Raw genomic sequence first — 19,327 nt, forward strand, 5'->3', positions numbered from 1 at the left:
CAGAGACATTGCCAGCAGGGGGCGGTGTAGGCGAGAAAGCAAAGCCTAGAAATGTCGCGTTTGCTCCTGGAGAGAAGAGTTCTAATTTTATCCCAGCCGTTGAAGGACTGGTGGACCAGCAGCGCTCTAAAATAGGCCTGCTGTGGACAAGTAGCAGGAGGGGCACGGCGCTGAGTACTGAGCCTCGGTTTCTCCCAATTCCTTCATCCTTTCTGTGGCTTTGGAGCGATCGCTGACCTCACGCCGCAGCTGTGGTGGTGTCGTGCCACCCGGTGCCTGGAGCCCTGGGTCTGCCCACCCAGGGGATCACATCCCCCAACTCTGCCGCAGGGTGGACCCAGAGGAGATGGGCAGTTGGGCTGGAGAGCATCCAGCCTGCTGTCAGCCCACACTGCTGGCTGCAACAGAGACCGATCACCAGGTCGCTCAACCACGGCACAGGAACCACTTGTACCCCACTGCTCCCCCACCAGCGCTGTTCCCCTATTAGCTCTGTTCCCCATACCAGCTCTGTTCCCCGCACAGCTCTGTTCCCCCCACCAGCCCTGCTCCCCACGTTAGCTCTGTTCCCACACCAGCTCTGTTCCCCACACAGCTCTGTTCCCCCCACCAGCTCTCATCCCCGCGTTAGCTCTGTTCCCACACCAGCTCTGTTCCCCACGTTAGCTCTGTTCCCCCCACCAGCTCTGTTCCCCACACAGATCTGAAATGAATAATACATTGAATGGTATTAATAGCCGGGAGACACTGCAGAAGAAAAGACTGTTCATCTAGAAAATATAAACAGGAGAAATTAGCCAAAATGAAGCACAGAGAAAAGGCTTTAACAAAAATGAAAAAAATTAAATTAAAAAAACAGCAGCACTGATAAATGGCACAATATCAAGAAGTCCAACACACATGTAGTTGGGGTCCCAGAAAAAGTGCGGAGAAGAAAATGTCCAAAGAAATGACAGCAAAAGATGCCTAGACTGGATACAAGCTATAGATTGATGGATGTGATGAGAACCCCAAGGCAGGGGCAAACGAAGGTGATCACCAAAGCGCATCGCAAGTCAACAGCTGAGACTCAGTGACAGGGAAGGACTGAAAAGCAGGCAGTGACTCGTTCCAGAAAGGCAGGACCACGAAGACAGTAAGAGGCTCCGTGGTTTCCGGGGGCTGGCGCTGTGGAGGGAGGGACCGGGCGCGGCCAGTGCGGGCCCTGATAGCAGATGGGTACATGTTGTACCCTGGCCCAGACCCAGAGCGTGCGCGCGGACTGAGCCCTCCTGTAAACACAGGCCCCAGCGATGATGACAGGTCACCGTAGCTTCCTCCAGGGCACTCACATCCCACTGTGGTGGGGACGCCGACGGCACAGGGGGCTTGCGTAGTGCAGGTGGGAAATCACTGTCCTCTCCCCACTGTTTTACCGTGAGCCTAACACTGCTCAAAAAAGTAAAGTCTTAATAAAAAATTAAATTTTAAGAGATTTATTACAGGGGCACTCGGGGGGCTCAGTCAGTTAAGCGTCCGTCTTCGGTTCAGGTCATGATCTCATGGTTCGTGGGTTCGAGCCCCGAATTGGGCTCTGGGAGGACGGCGCAGAGCCTTCTCAGGATTCTCTCTCTCCCTCCCTCCGTCCCTCCCCCCACCCCCACTTTGTCTCTCTCTAAAAAAACAAACTTAAAATCAGTTAAAAAAAGATGTATTACATGTAGAGGAACAAAGATAAGGATGTCATCAGACTTCTAATCCAAATGTCAAAGGTACAACATAACATCTAGAAGGTGAAATAAAATTGTGACTTTGGGGTTACAAAGATTTCTTAAATAGGACACAAGAATCAGTAGCTACAGGAAGTTTTTAAAAAAGTACTTATTTATTAGTTTTGAGAAAGACAGAGCAAGCAGCAGACGGGCAGAGAGGGAGACGGAGAGAGAGAGAGAGTCCTAAGCAGGTTCCGCTCTGTCAGCGCAAAGCCTAACGTAGGGCTCGATCCCATGAACCGTGAGACCATGACCTGAGCAGAAATCAAGAGTCAGACACTTACCTGACTAAGCCCCCCAGGCGCCACCCCCCAAGGGAAGTTTTTCTTAAACTGGGCTAGCTCGGCTAAGAACACTTATTCATCCAAAGATCCTTCTAAGAGTGTGAAAAGGGACGATATTACCTATAACTAGATTCAGCAAGTAATCCATATCCAAAATACATGGGTCCTACAAGTAGAGAGAACAAGACAGACAACGCAATAAAAAATGGTCAAAAGAGCTGAGCGGGTGCTGTATGTGAGGAGCCCAGGAGGTCGGAGAACTGTGTGAAAAGAGGTGCCACCCCGTCTGTCATCAGAGAAGCGCAAGGTAAAACCATGATGAGACAGCACAGCACGACCAGCAGAGCTGAAGCGAGGGTCCCTGTCAAGGCTGGGGAGAGTGGAACAGCTTGACAATCTTGGAAAAAACTCAGCACTAGTTACTAAAGCTACCCAATGCCTACCCATGACCCAGCAGCTCTCCTGGGTCTACACCCAAGGGAAACAGTGCGGTGATCCCCAAAAGACACCATGAGAACGCCCACAGCAGCCTCACTCATAAGCAGCTAAAAGCGACCTCCGTGGCCATCAGGAATGGAATGGATCGGTAACTTCTGGTATGTTCACGCGCTGAATAGTACACTGCGACGAAACGGAACCTCACACGTTGTGATGAATCCGCACACACAACCAAGACAAAGGAAGCCAGGTGCCAAATCTATGCGCTGCGTCGTTTTGAAAATAAGGAAAACTAAGCCATGGCCGTGGAAGTCAACACCACTACTCTGGGAGGGAGGTATTGGCTAAGGAGGGCTTGAGGTAACGTCCTCCGTCCTGATTTCTGTGGTGGTTACACAGGTACATGTATGTATACAAAAAAATCCATTGAGTCGTGCACCTGAATATCTATGCCCTCCACACGGGTACCTTATAATGCAATAAGGATTCAAAAAAGTGATGATGGAAAGTGAATGTATTGACACAAAATTGCTCATAATATTTGCTTGTCATCTTTTTAGGGTCTGAGGGTCTGTTGCTGTGCTTTTTCATTTTCACCCCAAAGAGTGGTGATTCACACTTTCTCTCTCTCCTGCTCAGTCTTGCTGGGGTCTACCCACTTTATTTTTCTTTCTGTAGAGCCAACTGCTTGGGTGGATTTGTCAATTTTCTCTATGATACATTTGTTTTCTGTTGCATCAATTTTGCTCTTATTCTGTATTTTATGCTTATTGTTAGTCTCCCCCCCTTCCCTATTTTAAGCTTTCTTTCCTCCCCTTTTCCTTTCTTTCTTTATTTTGTGAGATGGATCATCATTGATTTTCAGCTTTCCTTCTTTTCCGATATATGGATTTAAGGCTACAAATTTCCTTCAAAAGACAACTTTAGCTGATCCCATGAAGTTGCATATATTGTATTTTCATTGTCATGTGGGTGAAACAATTTTTAGTGTTCATTAAGATTTCTTCCTTGGCCCGTGAGTTATTCAGATATGTGTTGCTAAATTATCAAACATTTGAGGATTTTCCATTATTCTTTTGTAATTGATTTCTAGCCTATTTCCACTGTGGTCTGAATATATATTTTGAATTATTTCGATCATTGGAAAGGTATAGAGTATGCTTTTTCGTCCAGAATATGGACAGTTGTGATCAATGTTTCATGTGCCTTTGAAAAGAATATATATACTTCCATATATTTTCCGTCTTTTACCAGTTTGATCAGCTTTATTTTCAAATATATCCATTAATGTTTTGTCTACTTATTTCACCAGTTGTTCCAAGGGCTGTGTTATAGTCTGCCGTTGTGATTGTGGATTTATCTATTTCTCCTTTCAGTGCCATCAGTATTTCTTTATGTGTTTTGAAGCTATGTTATTAGTTGCGTACAATTTAGTTGCTATATTCCTGGTTGATGAGCCCTTTTATCATCATGAAGTCTTCTTTATCCCGAGTTATTTTCCTTGCCTTAATTAAAGTCTACTTGGTATGATATCCGTATATCTTGCTTTTCTCTGGTTGGTGTTATCATAACATCCTTTTTCATCCTTTTATTTAAACTTTTGTAGATTTTGTTTTACAAAACTCAGTCTGACAATATCTATTTTTTAGTTGGAGTGTTTTTAGTAGATTCCTGGCAATTACCAACGTACTTAACTTTAAATCTGCGATATTATATCTATTATTCCATTTTTCTTCCCTTTTTGTGTTAGGATTAATCAAGTATTCTTTTCCTTCTCCTTCTCCTCCTCCTCCCTCTCCCTCCCTTCTCCTCCTCCTCTTCTTCCTCATTTGCTTGTTTCCCCATTTGCTTGTTAGTAATACTTTCGTTATACTCTTAGTAGGTACCCAAACAATTATAAAACCCATCTTTCACTTATTATGGTCTAATGTGAATTGTTCTTTTTACTGCTTCCTGGCAATTACAAAATAATTCACAACTCTAAAATTAATTTATAAAATTTATCTTTCACTTATTAGGACCCAGTGTGAGTTTGCAGTTTTGCTACTTCCTAGACCACATACAGACCTTCCAGCTCTTTAAATCCGTCTTCCTCTCCCATCTTTGTACTGTTACGCGCAAGCATTTTAACTCTGCAAATATTATGAACCCTACAATGAATTGTCTTATTGATTTCTGCAGTCAACATGCCCTAAAGGCACTGACATATTTGCACTCTTCTTTTCAGCTGGCATTTCCATGTTTCCACCTGGGGTCATTTTCCAATAGACCGTCACTGAGATTTTTGGTTTTGGTATATAGGTTTGCCGTGACGAAATCTCTCTACTTCTCGAGTGGGGAGTGTTTGGAAATGTTTTTATTTTGCCTTTTCCTTTCACTTGGCACATTGATATAATATTCCAAGTTGGCAGTTACCTTTTTCCGGCACTTAAAATACACCGTTCCGTCGTCTTCTGGATTTCCTTACTTGCGTGGAGAGGTCAAACGCGTTACTGCTGCCTTTCTAGATGGTGTCTTCTTTTCTGGCTGTTTTAGGTTTTCTCTTTCGTTTTAGTTTTTCGGTGGTTTTCCTACAATTAGGAGCATCTCTGTGCTCCTCTGTGTTGAGGTGCGTGGCACTTCTTGAACTGGTCTTTCACCAGTTTGGGGAAAGCCTCAGCCATCCCTCTTCAGATATAATTCGGCCCCAATTTCCCAATTCCCCTTGCTCGGACTCAGTTTATACGTGCGTTAAACCTGTGTGCATGTCCTGTGTGTCTGTCATGCTCTTTCCCGCATTTTCTGTGCATTTTTCCTCCTTGTGTTCGTCTTTTATTGTGTCTGTGTCACAGCTCGCTAGGCCTCCTGCACTTCTGTCCTGGCTGTGAACCCATACGTTGCACTTTTTACTGTGGTTATTTCATTTTTAATTCTAGAATTTCTTTGATTTAAAAAGAATGTCTCCTTTCTCCAAGTGAAAACTTCCATCTTGCCATTTGTTGTTCTGAACATATTAATCACAACTGGTGCCAAACTTGTTTGATCGCTCCAATACTTGACCCCTGCTTCTCCTCTTGGCTCCATGTGCTGATGTCTGGGTGACTCTTTTTTTTTTAAGTTTAAGTTTATTTATTAAAAAAATTTTTTTTTACTGTTTTTTAATTTATTTCTGAAGGAGAGAGAGACAGAGCATAAGAGGGGAAGAGGCAGAGAGAGAGAGGGAGACACAGAATCCGGAGCAGGCTCCAGGCTCTGAGCTGTCAGCACAGAGCCCGACGCGGGGCTCGAACCCACGAGCTGTGAGATCATGACCTGAGCCAAAGTCGGATGCCCAACAGACTGAGCCACCCAGGCGCCCCTTTAAGTTTATTTATTTTAAGTAATCTCCACACCCAATGTGGGGCTCATGCTCAAGACCCTGAGGTTAAGAGTCACACATTCCTCTGACTGAGCCAGCCGCGTGTCCCTTGATGTCTGGTGACCCTTTTTTGTTTGTTTCTGAGAGAGAGGGGGAGAGAGAGAGAGAGAGAGAGAGAATGAGAATCCCAAGCAGGCTTTAAGCTCAACACCGAGCCAGATATGGGGCTTGATCTCGTGACCATGAGATTATGACCTGAGCTGAAATCAAGTCAGATACCTAACTGACTGAGCCAGAAACCCCCAGGGACTCTGAATTTAAAGTGACAGACATTGTGAACGGGGACGGAAAGAGATCCTGTGGATGAGGTTACACGTATCAGAGAGGATCACCCCCAGAGAGGGACGGATCCCTTCAGTCCACTCAGGGACTGAGCCTAGACAAGGCTTCCTCTACCTCCTGTCTGCCCGTCCTTCCGGGGCTCTGCTCTCCTGGAGTCCCCAGGAGTCCCACCTGTGGGGCGCGTGACGTCACCAGCGCCCTCCTCCTCTGAAGGTCGCCCCGAGCTCAACTCTGCGTCCCCGGAGCGGTAATGTTCCGGAACCCCCCTGTGCTCGTGTCCCGTGCAGCACACGAGTCAGCAGGTGCCTCAGGAGGAAAACCGGCCGGAGGGTCTGCTCCTCTTTCTCTGGAGGATCTGGACCCTCAGTCCCGGAGGCCCCGGCATTGCTGGACTGCGGTGTTTCCCCCCCTGGCTTGGCGAGTCCCCCCGACGCATTCTGCCTTCCTACCCGGCTTCTCGGCCCCTCACGCTTTCTGCTTCCCCTCCGACGACCAGAACATCTAGAACCGTGAGCTGAAAGTAAAATCGAAACCGGACGCAAAGCTGAGATTTTAAGAAAGAAAGGGAAACCCCGCGTACCAGGAGTCCAGGGCGGACTGGAAGCTGGACGGTCAGGAAGCGCCGCAGGGCCTCTGGGGCAGCCGCGGGCCCAGAACCGCCCGTCGGGGCCGGGCACGCAGGCTCGGCAGACCGGGGCTCGTGTCCAGGAAGAGCAGCGGTGACGTCAAGACCCCCGCTCCGAGCTGAGGGCCCCCAAGTCTGCACGCGCAGGGGAAGGGTCAGGAAATCTCTCCCGGGGCCCAGCGAGAGGCCAGGGAGGCGCATCGGCTCCGGGCTCGGGGCGGGAGGAAGAAAAGGCTGCGGCAAGAAACGGAAGCCCGAGAGAACGCCGAGCGGCCGGTGCACAGAGCTGGACACGCGACTCGGCTGGCGGGCGGGGGTGGCGGCTGGAAACCGGCCCGATGCCACCGCGGAGGCGGAGACGCGCGGCGCTCACGGAACGCGAGCGCCACAACGCGAGGGCGCGGACAGTGGGCGACGGCTGAGAACCTTCCAGAAATGACCGCGGCACGCATCCTCCGGTTTCGGAGCCCCGGGCCCCACGGCAGACGGATGCGAAGCAACCTCACCGGGCCGCGCCGGGCGCGCAGGGCGGGAGGCCAGAGACGCAGGGACGGCCCTCGAGGCGGCGCGGAGGTGAGGGGAGCCGACGCGCCGTGGGGGGCCGCGTGCAGGCGCAGCCAAACGGAACCGCGTCTCCCTCCCGGGAGCCGGCCCCGCCCGCCCCCGACGCGGGTCTCCGGGCCTCCAGAACAGAGGCGATCGATGCTGCCGTGGCAGCCGCCCGGCGCCCAGCAAACCGGTAAACGCGTTCGTTCCGCACACGCGGTGTCTGCGGAGGGGTGAGGAGGGACGCCCGCTCTAGCGGCACCCTCGGACCATTCCAGAAGACCACAGACAAGGAGGGCTTTTGCCACGTGGGTTCGTTTTTGAGAGACAGAGCACGGGCGGGGGAGGGGCAGAGGGAGGGGGAGCCACGGAAGCCGAAGCAGGCGCCGGCTCCGAGCCGTCGAGCACCGAGCCCGACGCGGGGCCCGAACCCACGAACCGTGAGATCGCGACCTGAGCCGAAGTCGGACGCCCAATCGACTGAGCCCCCAGGCGCCCCCGCTCTGTTACTCGTAGGACGCAGATCTGAAATACAGGAACACGCACCAGCCTAAGGTAGAAGGATCTTTTTAAAAAGCCAGGCCAATATTCATCAGCACAGAGCTGGCATAGCTAAATTAAAATCGGACAACATAGATTTTCAGACGGAATCCGTCATTCGGGAAAGTGCGAGCAGTGCGTGGTGACAGGTGGCCCAGTCGGGGATGTAGCCACCTGAAGTACAGCCTTCGCTGCGGGAAGCAACAGTCCACGTGGGAATCTCCGTGGCCCCGCGCCACAGACTGGCAAGAAATGATGTGTAATATTTGAACAGTGCGTCCGCGAGCCCCGCAAGACGGATGTAGACCCCAGGCCCTCCCCAGTGGAGGCCGCACGAGGTTAAGGACCCAGTGCCACCGGGGCCCCGGCGCTAGGAGGCTGCGAATCAGCGACAGAAGGAGCTTCATGTGACACTTGGGAATCTGAAACCAAATTTCCTTTTTTTTGTTTTTTTTAAGATTTTATTTTTAAATAATCTCTACACCCACTGTGGGGCTTGAACTCACAACCCAGGGATCAAGAGTCGCACGCCGTGCCGACTGACCCAGCCAGGTGCCCCTAAACCAGATTTCCAGATCATTCATGAGTGACAGAAAAATAAAATACTCAGAGGTAAATATTGGTGGTGCCACATAGCGGATGGTGGGATGCAGCAAAAGCAGAATTCTGCAGAAAACGGATCCCTTAGGGGCGCCTGGGTGACTCAGTCGGTTGAGCGTCTGACTTCAGCTCACGGGTCGTGTGTTCGAGCCCCACATCGGGCTCTGTGCCGATGGCTCGGAGCCTGGAGCCCTGCTTCAGATTCTGTGTCTCCCTGTCTCTCGGCCCCTCCCCTGCTCATGCTCTGTCTCTCTCTGTTTCTCAATAATAAATAAACGTTAAAAAAATTAAAAAAAAAGAAAACAGATCCGTTAAACAGTTGTAGCAGCAAAGAGAGCTGGGGATTAAGGAGTCAAACACCCAGCTTAAGGCAGAAAAATAACCACAGAAATATATAATATATGACAGGAGGCAGAAGGATGGATACAATAAAAGGTGGAATCGTAATAGAAACAAAAAATGTAAAAGTGGATTTCTTGAAAAAATATTAATAAAATAGCCAGAATTCTGACAAGATCTCCCAAGGGGGAGAAAAGATAGGAGGCATAAAGGCCAGTGTGTGGAAGGAAAAGGGGGCGTCACTGTGGGCGTGGGGGACGGATGCGGCGAGGAGGATGGAGTTATCCATACCCTTCGTCCATACGACTCATAAGAGCGAACAAAGAGACACGTTCCTAGAAAAATATCATTTGCCAAATGTGACTCTCAGAGAAACAGAAAGCCCGAACGGTCCTGTAACCACTAAAGAAACTGAATTAATGGTTGACCACCTTCCCACAAAGATGTGAAAAATCAAGACAGGTTCCCAGGCTCCCCGCAAATGAAAAGGGGTATTTTAGCCTGTTTTCACAAACTTTGAAACGTAGGGCGAAGGGGAGAAGGGGGTGCGTACCTAATCCATTCCAGGACTCTGATACAATTTAAATACGAAAACCAGGCGACGCAGGACGAGAAAGAAGTGTGGCGAGTGACGGTCGTGAGCTCGGATGGACGAGCTGAAGTCCGTTACCGCCGCATCCAGTCCGACCGCGCGTGATCGCGGTTCGTATGGGGCCCTCCCAGGAGACCGAGGGAAATTACACCCGAGAAACTCCCTGACCCGCTCCACTAACAGGTTCAGGGAGAGAAACCCGGGTGATGTCAGTAGGTGCGTGCGGAGCGCGAGGCAGTCCTGGCGAAGGGGCGGGACTTGCCCACCAGCCCGGCCGCACGGAGCGTTGACGTTAGGATTGCTCCTTGGACATCGTGGTAAAGATGTGACAAGCCAGAGCTAATAAATAATCATAGTGACACTGGTGGGAACCAGCATTTTCCATGTAAGAGGAAAGAGATACAAGGACACACACGGCTGGGGGAGAAAACCTGGCGATGGACGGGGAGCCTCTGTCCTGGGGGAGCCGCGCGCCCCCACCTCCCCTGCAGCGCTATTCACGACAGCACACCGCGGCAACACCCTGCGCGTCCACCGGCAGACAAATGCATAAAGGAGACGGGTGTGGGGGGCGCCTGAGGGGCTCTGTCGGCCGAGTGCCCGGCCCTTGGTTTCGGCTCAGGTCATGATCCCGCGGATCATGAGATCGAGCCCCGCGTCGGGCTCTGTGCCGACAGCACGGAGCCTGCCTGGGATTCTCTCTCTTTCTCTGCCCCTTCCCTGCTGATTCTCTCCCTCTCTCTCTCTCTCAAAATAAATAAATAAACTTAAAAAAAAGATGTGGTGTGCATTCACAGAGGCAACAGAATACGACTCAGCCATGAAAAAGAAGGAAATCCCACCACCGGTGACCTTGGCTGGGCCTTGCGGGCATCCCATGACCCTAGAGGAGTCAGGGAAAGACAAACACCGGAGGGTCGATCCCTTGGGTGGGGTCTGAGAACACCGGGCTCACAAAAACAGAGAACAGCCCCGGTTGCTGGGGGGTGGGGGTGGGGGGAGCAGCCCCCGTGGGGGGCCATGGGCCACACTTACAGTCGCCAGGCAGATGGGTCCTGGGATGTGGCGGGCAGCACGGCGAGCACGGCCGCTAAGAGAGTGGGTGTCAGCTCTCTTCCCAGCAAAGCACTGACCGCGTGCGGTGGGGGGTGACCCGACCCGCTGGTCACTTTCCAGCGTCTGGAAATATCAATCGTGTTCACCCCGGAAGCTAATACAACGTCATGTGTCAGTTATATTCTCAATAAGAGGGGGAGGGGACATGACAAAACTAAGAAACGAGAGAAGAAAGAAAGAGCCTTGTGATGCCACGGCTGAGCCGGAAAGCTCCTCCCAGAAAGGTCCGCGAAGCCGACGCAGAGGGAGGGGCACCGAGGTCTGCTTGGGTCAAGCCACTGAGGAGCTGGACGTGTGGCCCCAGAGTGTCAGCCCTGGGCTGCTTGCTGGGAGCAGGGCCGAGCGTTTTCCTAGCACAGATTTCGCGTCCCTAGCGGGGGACCCGCGGCTGCAGCCCCCGCAGCCATCCCTGCCCCCTCTGGCTCGCAGCGGGGAGAAAAGGGGAGGAGGAGGGGCGCGGGAGGATGGGTTTGGGATGGTGTCAGGAGGTGGGCTGGCAGGAGGCCGGGAGGGCCGGAGGGTGGAGACCCCGAGAGGCTATCGGTGCCCTCAGGACGGAGCCTGCAGAGAGCCCCCGCCCCTCCCCACTCGAGGACACAGCAGGCGAGCCAGGACACCCTCGCAAGGACACCCTATCTGCTGGCGCCTCGACCTTGCGCTCCCAGCCCCCAGAGCTGTGAGGAGCAGCTGTGTGCTGTTTACCAGCCCCCGGGTCCTCACTGTCTTGTTATGGCAGCCTGAACAGACTAAGACAAACCAGAACTATGACCCGTTACCATCAAGGAATCGCTGCTCTTGTGAGGGGCGGCGCTCGTGTGGCGATCCTGTAGGGAATCTATTCGTTTCAGTCTTGATACATAAGTGGAAGTGCCCTGTGGGACTTCTGGGACGTCCCTCATGCCCCTAGGACGCGGAGGTGATGGCTGAACTCCAGCAGCCTTTATGGAGCCACGAGGCTGTGGTCACCGCTAGGGAGTGGGAGCTGAGAGCTAGAGGGACCTGGCTCCCAGTGGCCGTGGAGCCCACCCCGTCTCCCGGCCACCAGCCCCTAAACCTGGTTAGTGGGAGAGAGAAGGGGACAATCAGGCCTCCTCGGGTCTCTGTGGCCGGCAGCAAGCCTGACCGATACCCAAGCCTGTGACTAGAGAGTGCCTCCCCCGGGAGGGGCAGATTTTCTCTGGAGGTGAAAGTTTGCAGGCCCCCACCGCCCCCCCCCCCACCCCCGGCTGGCTCACCCAGCTCCAGATGTCTGCGGGAGGTGCAGAGGGAGGTACTCAGGACAAAGAGGAAGTGGCCAGAAGGGGAAGCAGCAGCTACAGAGAGGAGGCAGGTGGGCCGGGCTGGCGGCCGCCAGAACCCGCCCGCCCTCACAGAGCTGGGGGCCTGCAGTCTGCCGCTGGAGCAGGATGCACGCCAAGGCAGGAGCCCCAGGGGTAAGTGCCAGCCGCGCCACGGCCGGGTGGGAGAGCCAGGCGGAGGGCCCTGGAGGCAGGCTGCCAGCAGCCCTGGGCCCGGGGGTCTCCAGGCCTCCCCGCTTCCCCCTCCGGCCTGTGCTGCCGGGAACAGCAGGGCCTCGGGGCGTCCCGGCCAGCGGACGGCAGGCCCTCTCCCCTGCCTGGGCCGGGCAGCCTCGTCCCACGCTCTGCGCCCTGCAGGGCAGGAAGTCCACGCCTCCAGCCATGACCTCTGACACCTGCAGGGTCCCAGGGCTGCCTGCCGCGGGGCCGGGGGTGCTTGGAGCTGCCCCGCAGGGTCTCCCCGCCCACCGTGCTAGCGCGTCACCCTCTGCCCAGCCCTGGTCGCCAGCGCTGCGGTGGCCCAGGGCCGCCCTGCGTGGCCGGCCTCCCAGTGTTGTTCCCAGTGGCCGAGAGGAGATGATGTGCTCTGGGCATCAGTGGCCGGGGTGGGGGGTGGGGCGGTGCCTGCGACAGCTCCAAGTCCCGGATGGGGGCCCTAGGGCTCTGAGCTGCCCTCTGCCTGGGACACCTGGGGGACAGGCCCTTTTCCGTGTGGTGCATCTGGGGAGGGTGTGCAGGGATGTCCCTGGTGCCGCCTTGGCCCCGTCCCCAGCCCGGACTTCACACCGACTGCCTCTCCTGAGAGTGAAGGCCTGGTCGCGGACCCGGATCCCCCAGGTTGGGGGGGGGGCGGTAGGGGCAGCCCCTGAGCTCAGCTCGGCCAGGTGGAGGGGGCACCTCGACGCCCCGAGCTCCCCTCCGGGGGACTCTGGCAGGCGGTGCTGTCAGACCTCCCTGGCTCTGCCTGAGGCCTTGTTCTGGCTTCTGGGGGTCCCCGCCGCCCCCTCACGTTCCGGCTCAGGGCAGACACGCCTCGTGCGGCCCACCGCTCCCCACACTGAGGCAGGCCAGCGTACCCCATGGGGGGCGGCCTTAGAGCGAACCCCAGGCTGGAGTCGGAGGCCGAGCCGGTTCCTCTGGTCCCACCCACAGAGCCCGTGCGGCCACGTAAAGGTCTGTAAGGGGGGCCCGGCTGAAAGCAGAAGTGACTCCGGGACTCGACACACATGTGGCTGAAAGAAGGAACCGAGATTCAGACACCGACACCCCCCCCCGAGAGGGAAACTGAGAGGGGAAAACAGCCCGAGGGCCGGGTCCCGGGCGCAGACGGACACACGCACGCACACGCACACACACGCACACGCACACATGCCTGCTCTCCAGCCTCCGCACAGAGACCACCACCTGAAGGCCAGGCCGCCCAGGGGGAGGGCAGCGGGGCGCCGCCTTGGGCGGGACGGGGAGGCCTCTGTGGGGGCCCCAGCTGCCCGGGCACCGCGGGGCCATTCCAGGCGGGGCTGGAGCTCCCGGTGACGCCACAGCCCATGGGACAGAGGCCAGTGCGGTGGAACTGGGGGCCCAGGGGAGGGGGCCCTGAAGCCCGGCCGAGCCCCGGGCCAGACCAGCAGGGGCTCTGCACCTGCTCGCCTCCCTGTCTCCGGGGGGCCTGGGGGACAGCATGGGGTCACAGAGTGCGCCCCAGGCCCCCCGACCCCCCGGCACAGTGGGCTTGGGCCCTGCTCGGTGCCAACCTCGCCAACCCCTTGCCTGTTGGGCCCCACCCCGCCGCAGGCCTGGTCCTCTCGGGGGCCCCGGAGGGGCCACGTCAGCCCACGCCATCTGGGGACCCCACAGTGATGCCCTTCTCCCCTTCAGGTTCCGGGAGCGCTGGCTGTGCTGTGGCTCGGTGCCATGGCCCTGGCCTACCTCCTGTGGCAAGGGCACCTGTCCCCCACCTGGGGCCAGCTGCACCCCGAGGAAGGGCCCACCAGGCCCCGGGGCCACGGCTCCAGCCCCGCCCAGGAGCCCCTGCCAGGGGGGGCCTGGCAGCAGCAGAAGGACGCCTGCCGGTGAGTGGGCTTCTCGGCTCCCCACCCCGCCCCCCGCCCCCGCCCCCTGCCCCGGGGTGGCGCCCCTGCTCCCACCTGCCCGCGCTTCCTGCGCGTAGCCCAGCCCGCACACTCACCACCTCCGGTCCAGCCCTTCCCCGGGGCCATCTTGGGCCGCCTCCAAGGGCCTCCGCACCGGTAGGCGGCCCAGACCCAAAGCCCTGCTCAGGCCCACAGCCCTCCAGCAGCTGAGGTCTGCCCGGCCCAGTCTGGTGGCACCCCCTGCACGCACCCTCGGCCTGGGCGGGGCCCCACGTTGGCAGCGGCCCCTCCGGCTCGGCCGGCCGGCGGGGACGGAGGTAGACGGAGGGGACGCTGGCCCCTGTGCCCCTCCTGCAGGCTTGTCCTTGTGGAAAGCATCCCGCAGGACCTGCCCTCCGCGGCCGGCAGCCCGTCTGCCCAGCCCCTCGCCCAGGCCTGGTCGCAGCTGCTGGACGCCGCCCAGGAGAGCATCCACGTGGCCTCCTTCTACTGGTCCCTCACGGGGCCTGACATCGGGGTCAACGACTCGTCTTCCCGGCCGGTACGACCGGGGCCCGGCCCGCCCCCTCCGGGCACGTGTCTCTGGCTCTGAGCCGTGGGTGTGCAGGGCGGGCTCCTGGGGAAAGGTCTGGGTCCCTCCGGCTCGGCAGGGGTCACCCTCACGGCCGGCCTGGCCCCGCAGGGAGAGGCCCTTCTGAGCAAGCTGCAGCAGCGGCTGGCCAGGAACGTCTCCCTGGCCGTGGCCACCAGCAGCCCGTCGCTGGCCAGGAAGTCCACTGACCTGCAGGTGCTGGCAGCCCAAGGTAGGCGGCCGCCCGGCCTGGGCCTCTGAGCCCCGGTGTGAGTGCGGCACCCCGGGACACGGGGAGAGGCCGGGAAAGGCCGCCCCTGCTCCCCTCGGTCGCTAGGAGGGCGGGCGGCCAGGGCCGGGGGTCATTTTCCGCAGGGCGGAGCGCGGGGTGGGGCTGGGGCTCGGGCGGGCAGCTCAGCCAGGGAGCAAGCGGCCGCGGGCGCAATCCGTGCAAACCTGGGCTCCGGACTTGGGCTGCCCGGAGGGATCCCGGGCCGGTCAACGCCTCCATTTCCCCACCTGTCAAGTGGGGGCGCTGATGGCATCGGCTGAGGACCGATGTGAGGGTCCACACGTCGACCCGACGTACAGGGCTGAGAGCCAGCCTCGCCACAGCGCCCCCAACTCTCGGCCAGGTGCCCAGGTGCGGTACGTGCCCCTGCGGAAGCTCACCGGCGGCGTCTTGCATTCCAAATTCTGGGTCGTGGACGCACGGCACATCTACTTGGGCAGTGCCAACATGGACTGGCGCTCCCTGACACAGGTGGGTCCGGAGCCCAGCGCGGGGAGACACCCGGAGCTTGTCCGCCGCCCACACTCCCGGGGGCTCGGCCTGACGTCCCCTGCAGCTCACCATCAAGCGGGGCCCTGCGGGGAGTCGCCAGAGCCGGGTCAGTAAGGCAGGGGCCCCGGCGGCCGCTGACACACTGAGCGACACCACGGCGGCCCGGGGGAGGCCGTGCCAGTCACTTACACGGACACCTGCGGACCACGTCGAAACCCAGTGCAAGGGCGGGGGTGGCAAGGACAGCTGCGTCTGTGGCCGGACCGCGACACAAAGAACGATTTTACGCATTTCCTGGTTTTTTTGCGAGACGCGTGTGTCGCTGTGATTACTAGAACCCAGTGCGCGAGAAGAGCCGGGAGCCCTGGGCACCCCCACCTCATCGCCTCCCCCGAGCACGCTGTCCGTCGTGGCTCCTGTGGGTGACGCTGCCTGGACCCGCTGCCAGTGGGGGGGGGGGGCTGCGCTCTGCCTGGGGGGCCACATGCGCGCACACGCGCACCCCGGGGCCGCCTCCCGCAGCCGCTGCCCTGTCCCTGCAGGTGAAGGAGCTCGGCGTCATCATCTACAACTGCAGCCACCTGGCCCGGGACCTGGAGAAGACCTTCCAGACCTACTGGGTGCTGGGGGCGCCGAAGGCCGTCCTCCCCAGAGCCTGGCCTCGGAACCTCTCGTCCCACATCAACCGCTTCCAGCCCCTCCGGGACAGCTTTGAGGGGGTGCCCACCACTGCCTACTTCTCGGTGAGAGGGGCTGAGGAGCCGGCCAGACCCCCAGGGAGGTCTGGGGCAGGTCCTCGGGGCACCGGTCTGGGAGGCCGGGGAGGGGAGGGACCCAGCTGTAGGGGAGGATGCCAGTCATCACCGTCCATGGGAGACAGGCAGCCTGGGAGGTGGCAGGGCACCCTGGGGTCCTGGGAGCGGGGGGGGGGGGGGGCTCCAAGCACACTGCTGGGTGGGCTCGAGGGGCCTCGTCTTGGGACCAGGGAGGGTGGGGGAGGAGGAGACCCAGCATGGAGCCCCGGAAGGCCTGCACGGGTGGGGGGGGCAGGGCCCTGACAGACACACGCCTCCCGGGCACAGGGGGCTGCTTTGTTCCAGGAAGTCGGGCCGAGCTGGGCCTGGGGGGTGGGGGGGTGCGGGGGGAGGCCCCCCGGCTTCCAGGCTCTCCCACCAAGACTGGGGGCCGCCCCGAGTCTCCCCCCCCTCTCCAGGCAGCACCTCTCGGTTTCCTCCAGGTTCCCAAACGCTGGGGCGGGGCGGGGGGGTGGGGCGCACGCTAGGGTCACAGGTCCAGAAAGCAAAAGGCTCGGCTCGGGCGGGCCGGCTGTGCCCTCAGGGACCCCCTCCCCGAACAGGCATCGCCTCCTCCGCTCTGCCCGCACGGCCGCACCGGGGACCTGGAGGCGCTGCTGGCGGTGATGGGGGGCGCCCGGGAGTTCATCTACGCCTCGGTGATGGAGTACTTCCCCACGACGCGCTTCAGCCGCCCTGCCAGGTGGGTCCGGGTGGGAGCCCGGCGGCCCTGCAGGGTGGAGGCCCCTCCGCTGCCGTTCCCCGTCCCGCGGGGGCCCCTGCCCGCCCGCGGCTGGCAGGCAGGGACCCCGCAGGCCCGAGACCCCGACCCTCCCTCCCCCAGGTACTGGCCGGTGCTGGACACCGCGCTGCGGACAGCGGCCTTTAACAGGGGCGTGCGCGTGCGTCTGCTGGTCAGCTGCTGGCTGCACACAGACCCCAGGATGTTCCCCGGCCTGCGGTCCCTGCAGGCTCTCAGCGACCCCGAGGCCGGCGTCTCCGTGGACGTGGTGGGCACCCACTCCCTGCGCGGGACGGGACGCGGGGGGCGGGGCGGCCCCGCCCCTTCCTGACCCGCCCCCTCTCCGTTCCCCAAAGAAAGTCTTCATTGTGCCCGTGAGGAACCACTCCAACATCCCGTTCAGCAGGGTGAACCACAGCAAGTTCATGGTCACAGAGAAGGCGGCCTACATAGGTGAGCAGCGAGGGCGGTGGGCGGTGGGCTCGGGCCTGGGCGTCCCCGGGCCCTCGAGCCTTTCCGGGTGCCAACTGTACGGGACGCGGGGGCCACATAAACCCACAGAAGGGGGCCGTGGCCCTCGAGCGTGGCCGGGCCGGGGTGCCGAAGGCGACACTGCCCTTCTGTCCAGCGGGGGCCCCTCAGGGCCGAGGGCTAGGGTGCCCGGCGGGGCTCCGAGGACCAGGCGGCCAGCCCCGCTGCGACCCGGCCCCACGGGCAGGTGGTGAGTCCTGAGCACAGGGTTGTCAGAGCCCTGAGTCCGGACCCCCGTCCCAGGAGGCTGTGGGTGGAGCCTCACACACGAGGGGCCCTTGCCCCGCCCCGAGCCGCACCTGAGGGGACGCCAGCGGCCGTGCACACCTGTCCCCGAAGCTGTGGCTGAGCCACACACCTGGGCCAGGCGGCAGAGTCCCTGTGCGAGCCCGGTCGTCAGGGACTCTTCCCCACCCCACCCCCCACAGGCACCTCCAACTGGTCGGAAGATTACTTCAGCAGCACCTCAGGGGCAGGCCTGGTGGTCAGCCAGAGGGCCTCCCGCGCTCGGCCGGGGGTGCCCACCGTGCAGGAGCAGTTACGGCACCTGTTCGAACGGGACTGGGATTCCCCCTACGCCGTGGGCCTGGACGGACAAGCCCAGGGTCAGGACTGCGCTTGGCAGGGTTGAGGTCCAGCCACACCTGATTCCCCGGCCCCATGGCTCCCGGTGGCCTGTCCCCACCCTCACAAGCCCCGCTCAGGCCCAGGACTTCCCCACTCCTGGCAGGTGCAAACTGTTTGCCAGCCCTCAGCTCTCTGAACCATCCCCTCTTAAACCTCACCTCCTGTAGAGAGCCCTCCAGGATGCTCCCCCCTGATCTGAGAGCCATAGTCCCCACCCACAAGGGGGGGTTGCTTCAGAAGCCCCCTGCCCTCCCTGCCTCTCTGTGTGAGTCCCACATGGGCTGCATCCCCTCCCGCTGGCCCCAGGTCGGAGTTCAGCACCCCCGACCCCGTGAGGGTCCACACAGCTGCCGGGTGAAGCTGCTGTCTGCCCGTGTGCCATGAGAGCCGCTGACTCTCGCTGCTGTCCGGTCCCTGCCCGCAGGAACCAGGGGACGGGGCAGGGGCAGGTGCCGGGACAGGGGGACCCAGGACTGTGAGGGCGGGTCTCGGAGAGGCGAGGTGGGCGCCTGGGCCCGTGGGGTGGTCCTGGTGCGTAGGGGTCCAGGACTCCGGGCAGCGTCCAGAGAACCTGGTTTTGAGCAGGGGGCGGGGGCAGGGTGGGGACTCGGGTACACGCGTGCTGGAGCCCCCTGTCCTGGGAGCTGCCCTGCAGAGGCGGAGGCCGACACTGCAGAGGCAGGGTCTGAATCCCGTCGGACACCTCCCTCAGCTCCCGGCCTCCTGCCGGACCGGAGGCCTGTCTCTGGCACCCCAGCCTCCGTCACCTCCTGGCTTCTGGCCAAGGCTTTGGAGCCCACCTGGCCCGTGGAGACCCTGTGGCCGCCCTAGGCTGGCGCTTGGGGCTGGCTCAGTGGTCCAAGGGACACTGGACGCCGAGGGACCTAAGGGAGTAGATACAAGATCCTCCTCTCCCCACATCTTGGGGCTCCTCCTCCCTGCCTCACCCGGTCCCCTCTGCCCCGGAGAGAGCCGGATGGGCTGGGGTGGGGCATCTTACCCATCCGCATCCTCATCGGTGAAGAGGGTCCCCCAACCCAGCCCGCCTCCCCGCCCAGCCCTGCACGCGTCCGGAGGGGGTGTCTGGGGGCCATGTGGCCCTGCAAGGCGTCCAGGGCCTCTGGGAGCTGGTCTGCGTGTGGGCCGCACTTGACCCAGCCAAGCCCCAGCGGCTGCCCAGCCTCCCACCCCGGGCTCACGTGCCGCACGGCAGCTCCCCTCCGGAGCAGACGCCATCCGAGACCCGCTCTGCTCTCCAAGGCTGCCGGTGTGGGTTTGCCCTCTGCTTCCTGTGTGTCTCAGAGCGCGTGGCCTGTCCCCAGGCTCTGTGCCCCAGGCCAGGATAACGGGTCCAGTGGCCCGGTGGCCATCAGCCAGTGG

At 59.6% G+C, this 19,327-nt stretch overlaps 1 protein-coding gene across 1 annotated transcript; it reads left to right on the forward strand.

The window, feature by feature from the left end:
* Positions 1-11,759: 11,759 nt before the first annotated feature.
* PLD4 (phospholipase D family member 4) lies at positions 11,760-18,117 on the forward strand. Its single transcript, XM_019434229.2, has 10 exons — positions 11,760-11,943; positions 13,684-13,877; positions 14,256-14,439; positions 14,581-14,701; positions 15,105-15,232; positions 15,796-15,996; positions 16,611-16,750; positions 16,892-17,057; positions 17,146-17,242; positions 17,749-18,117. The coding sequence occupies exons 1-10, from the start codon at positions 11,917-11,919 to the stop codon at positions 17,949-17,951; spliced, it is 1,461 nt and encodes a 486-aa protein (XP_019289774.1). The 5' UTR covers positions 11,760-11,916; the 3' UTR covers positions 17,952-18,117.
* Positions 18,118-19,327: the final 1,210 nt, after the last annotated feature.

This window comes from Panthera pardus, unplaced genomic scaffold, assembly GCF_024362965.1.
Source record: "Panthera pardus isolate Hobbes unplaced genomic scaffold, ASM2436296v1 HiC_scaffold_24, whole genome shotgun sequence".
NCBI lineage: Eukaryota > Metazoa > Chordata > Mammalia > Carnivora > Felidae > Panthera > Panthera pardus.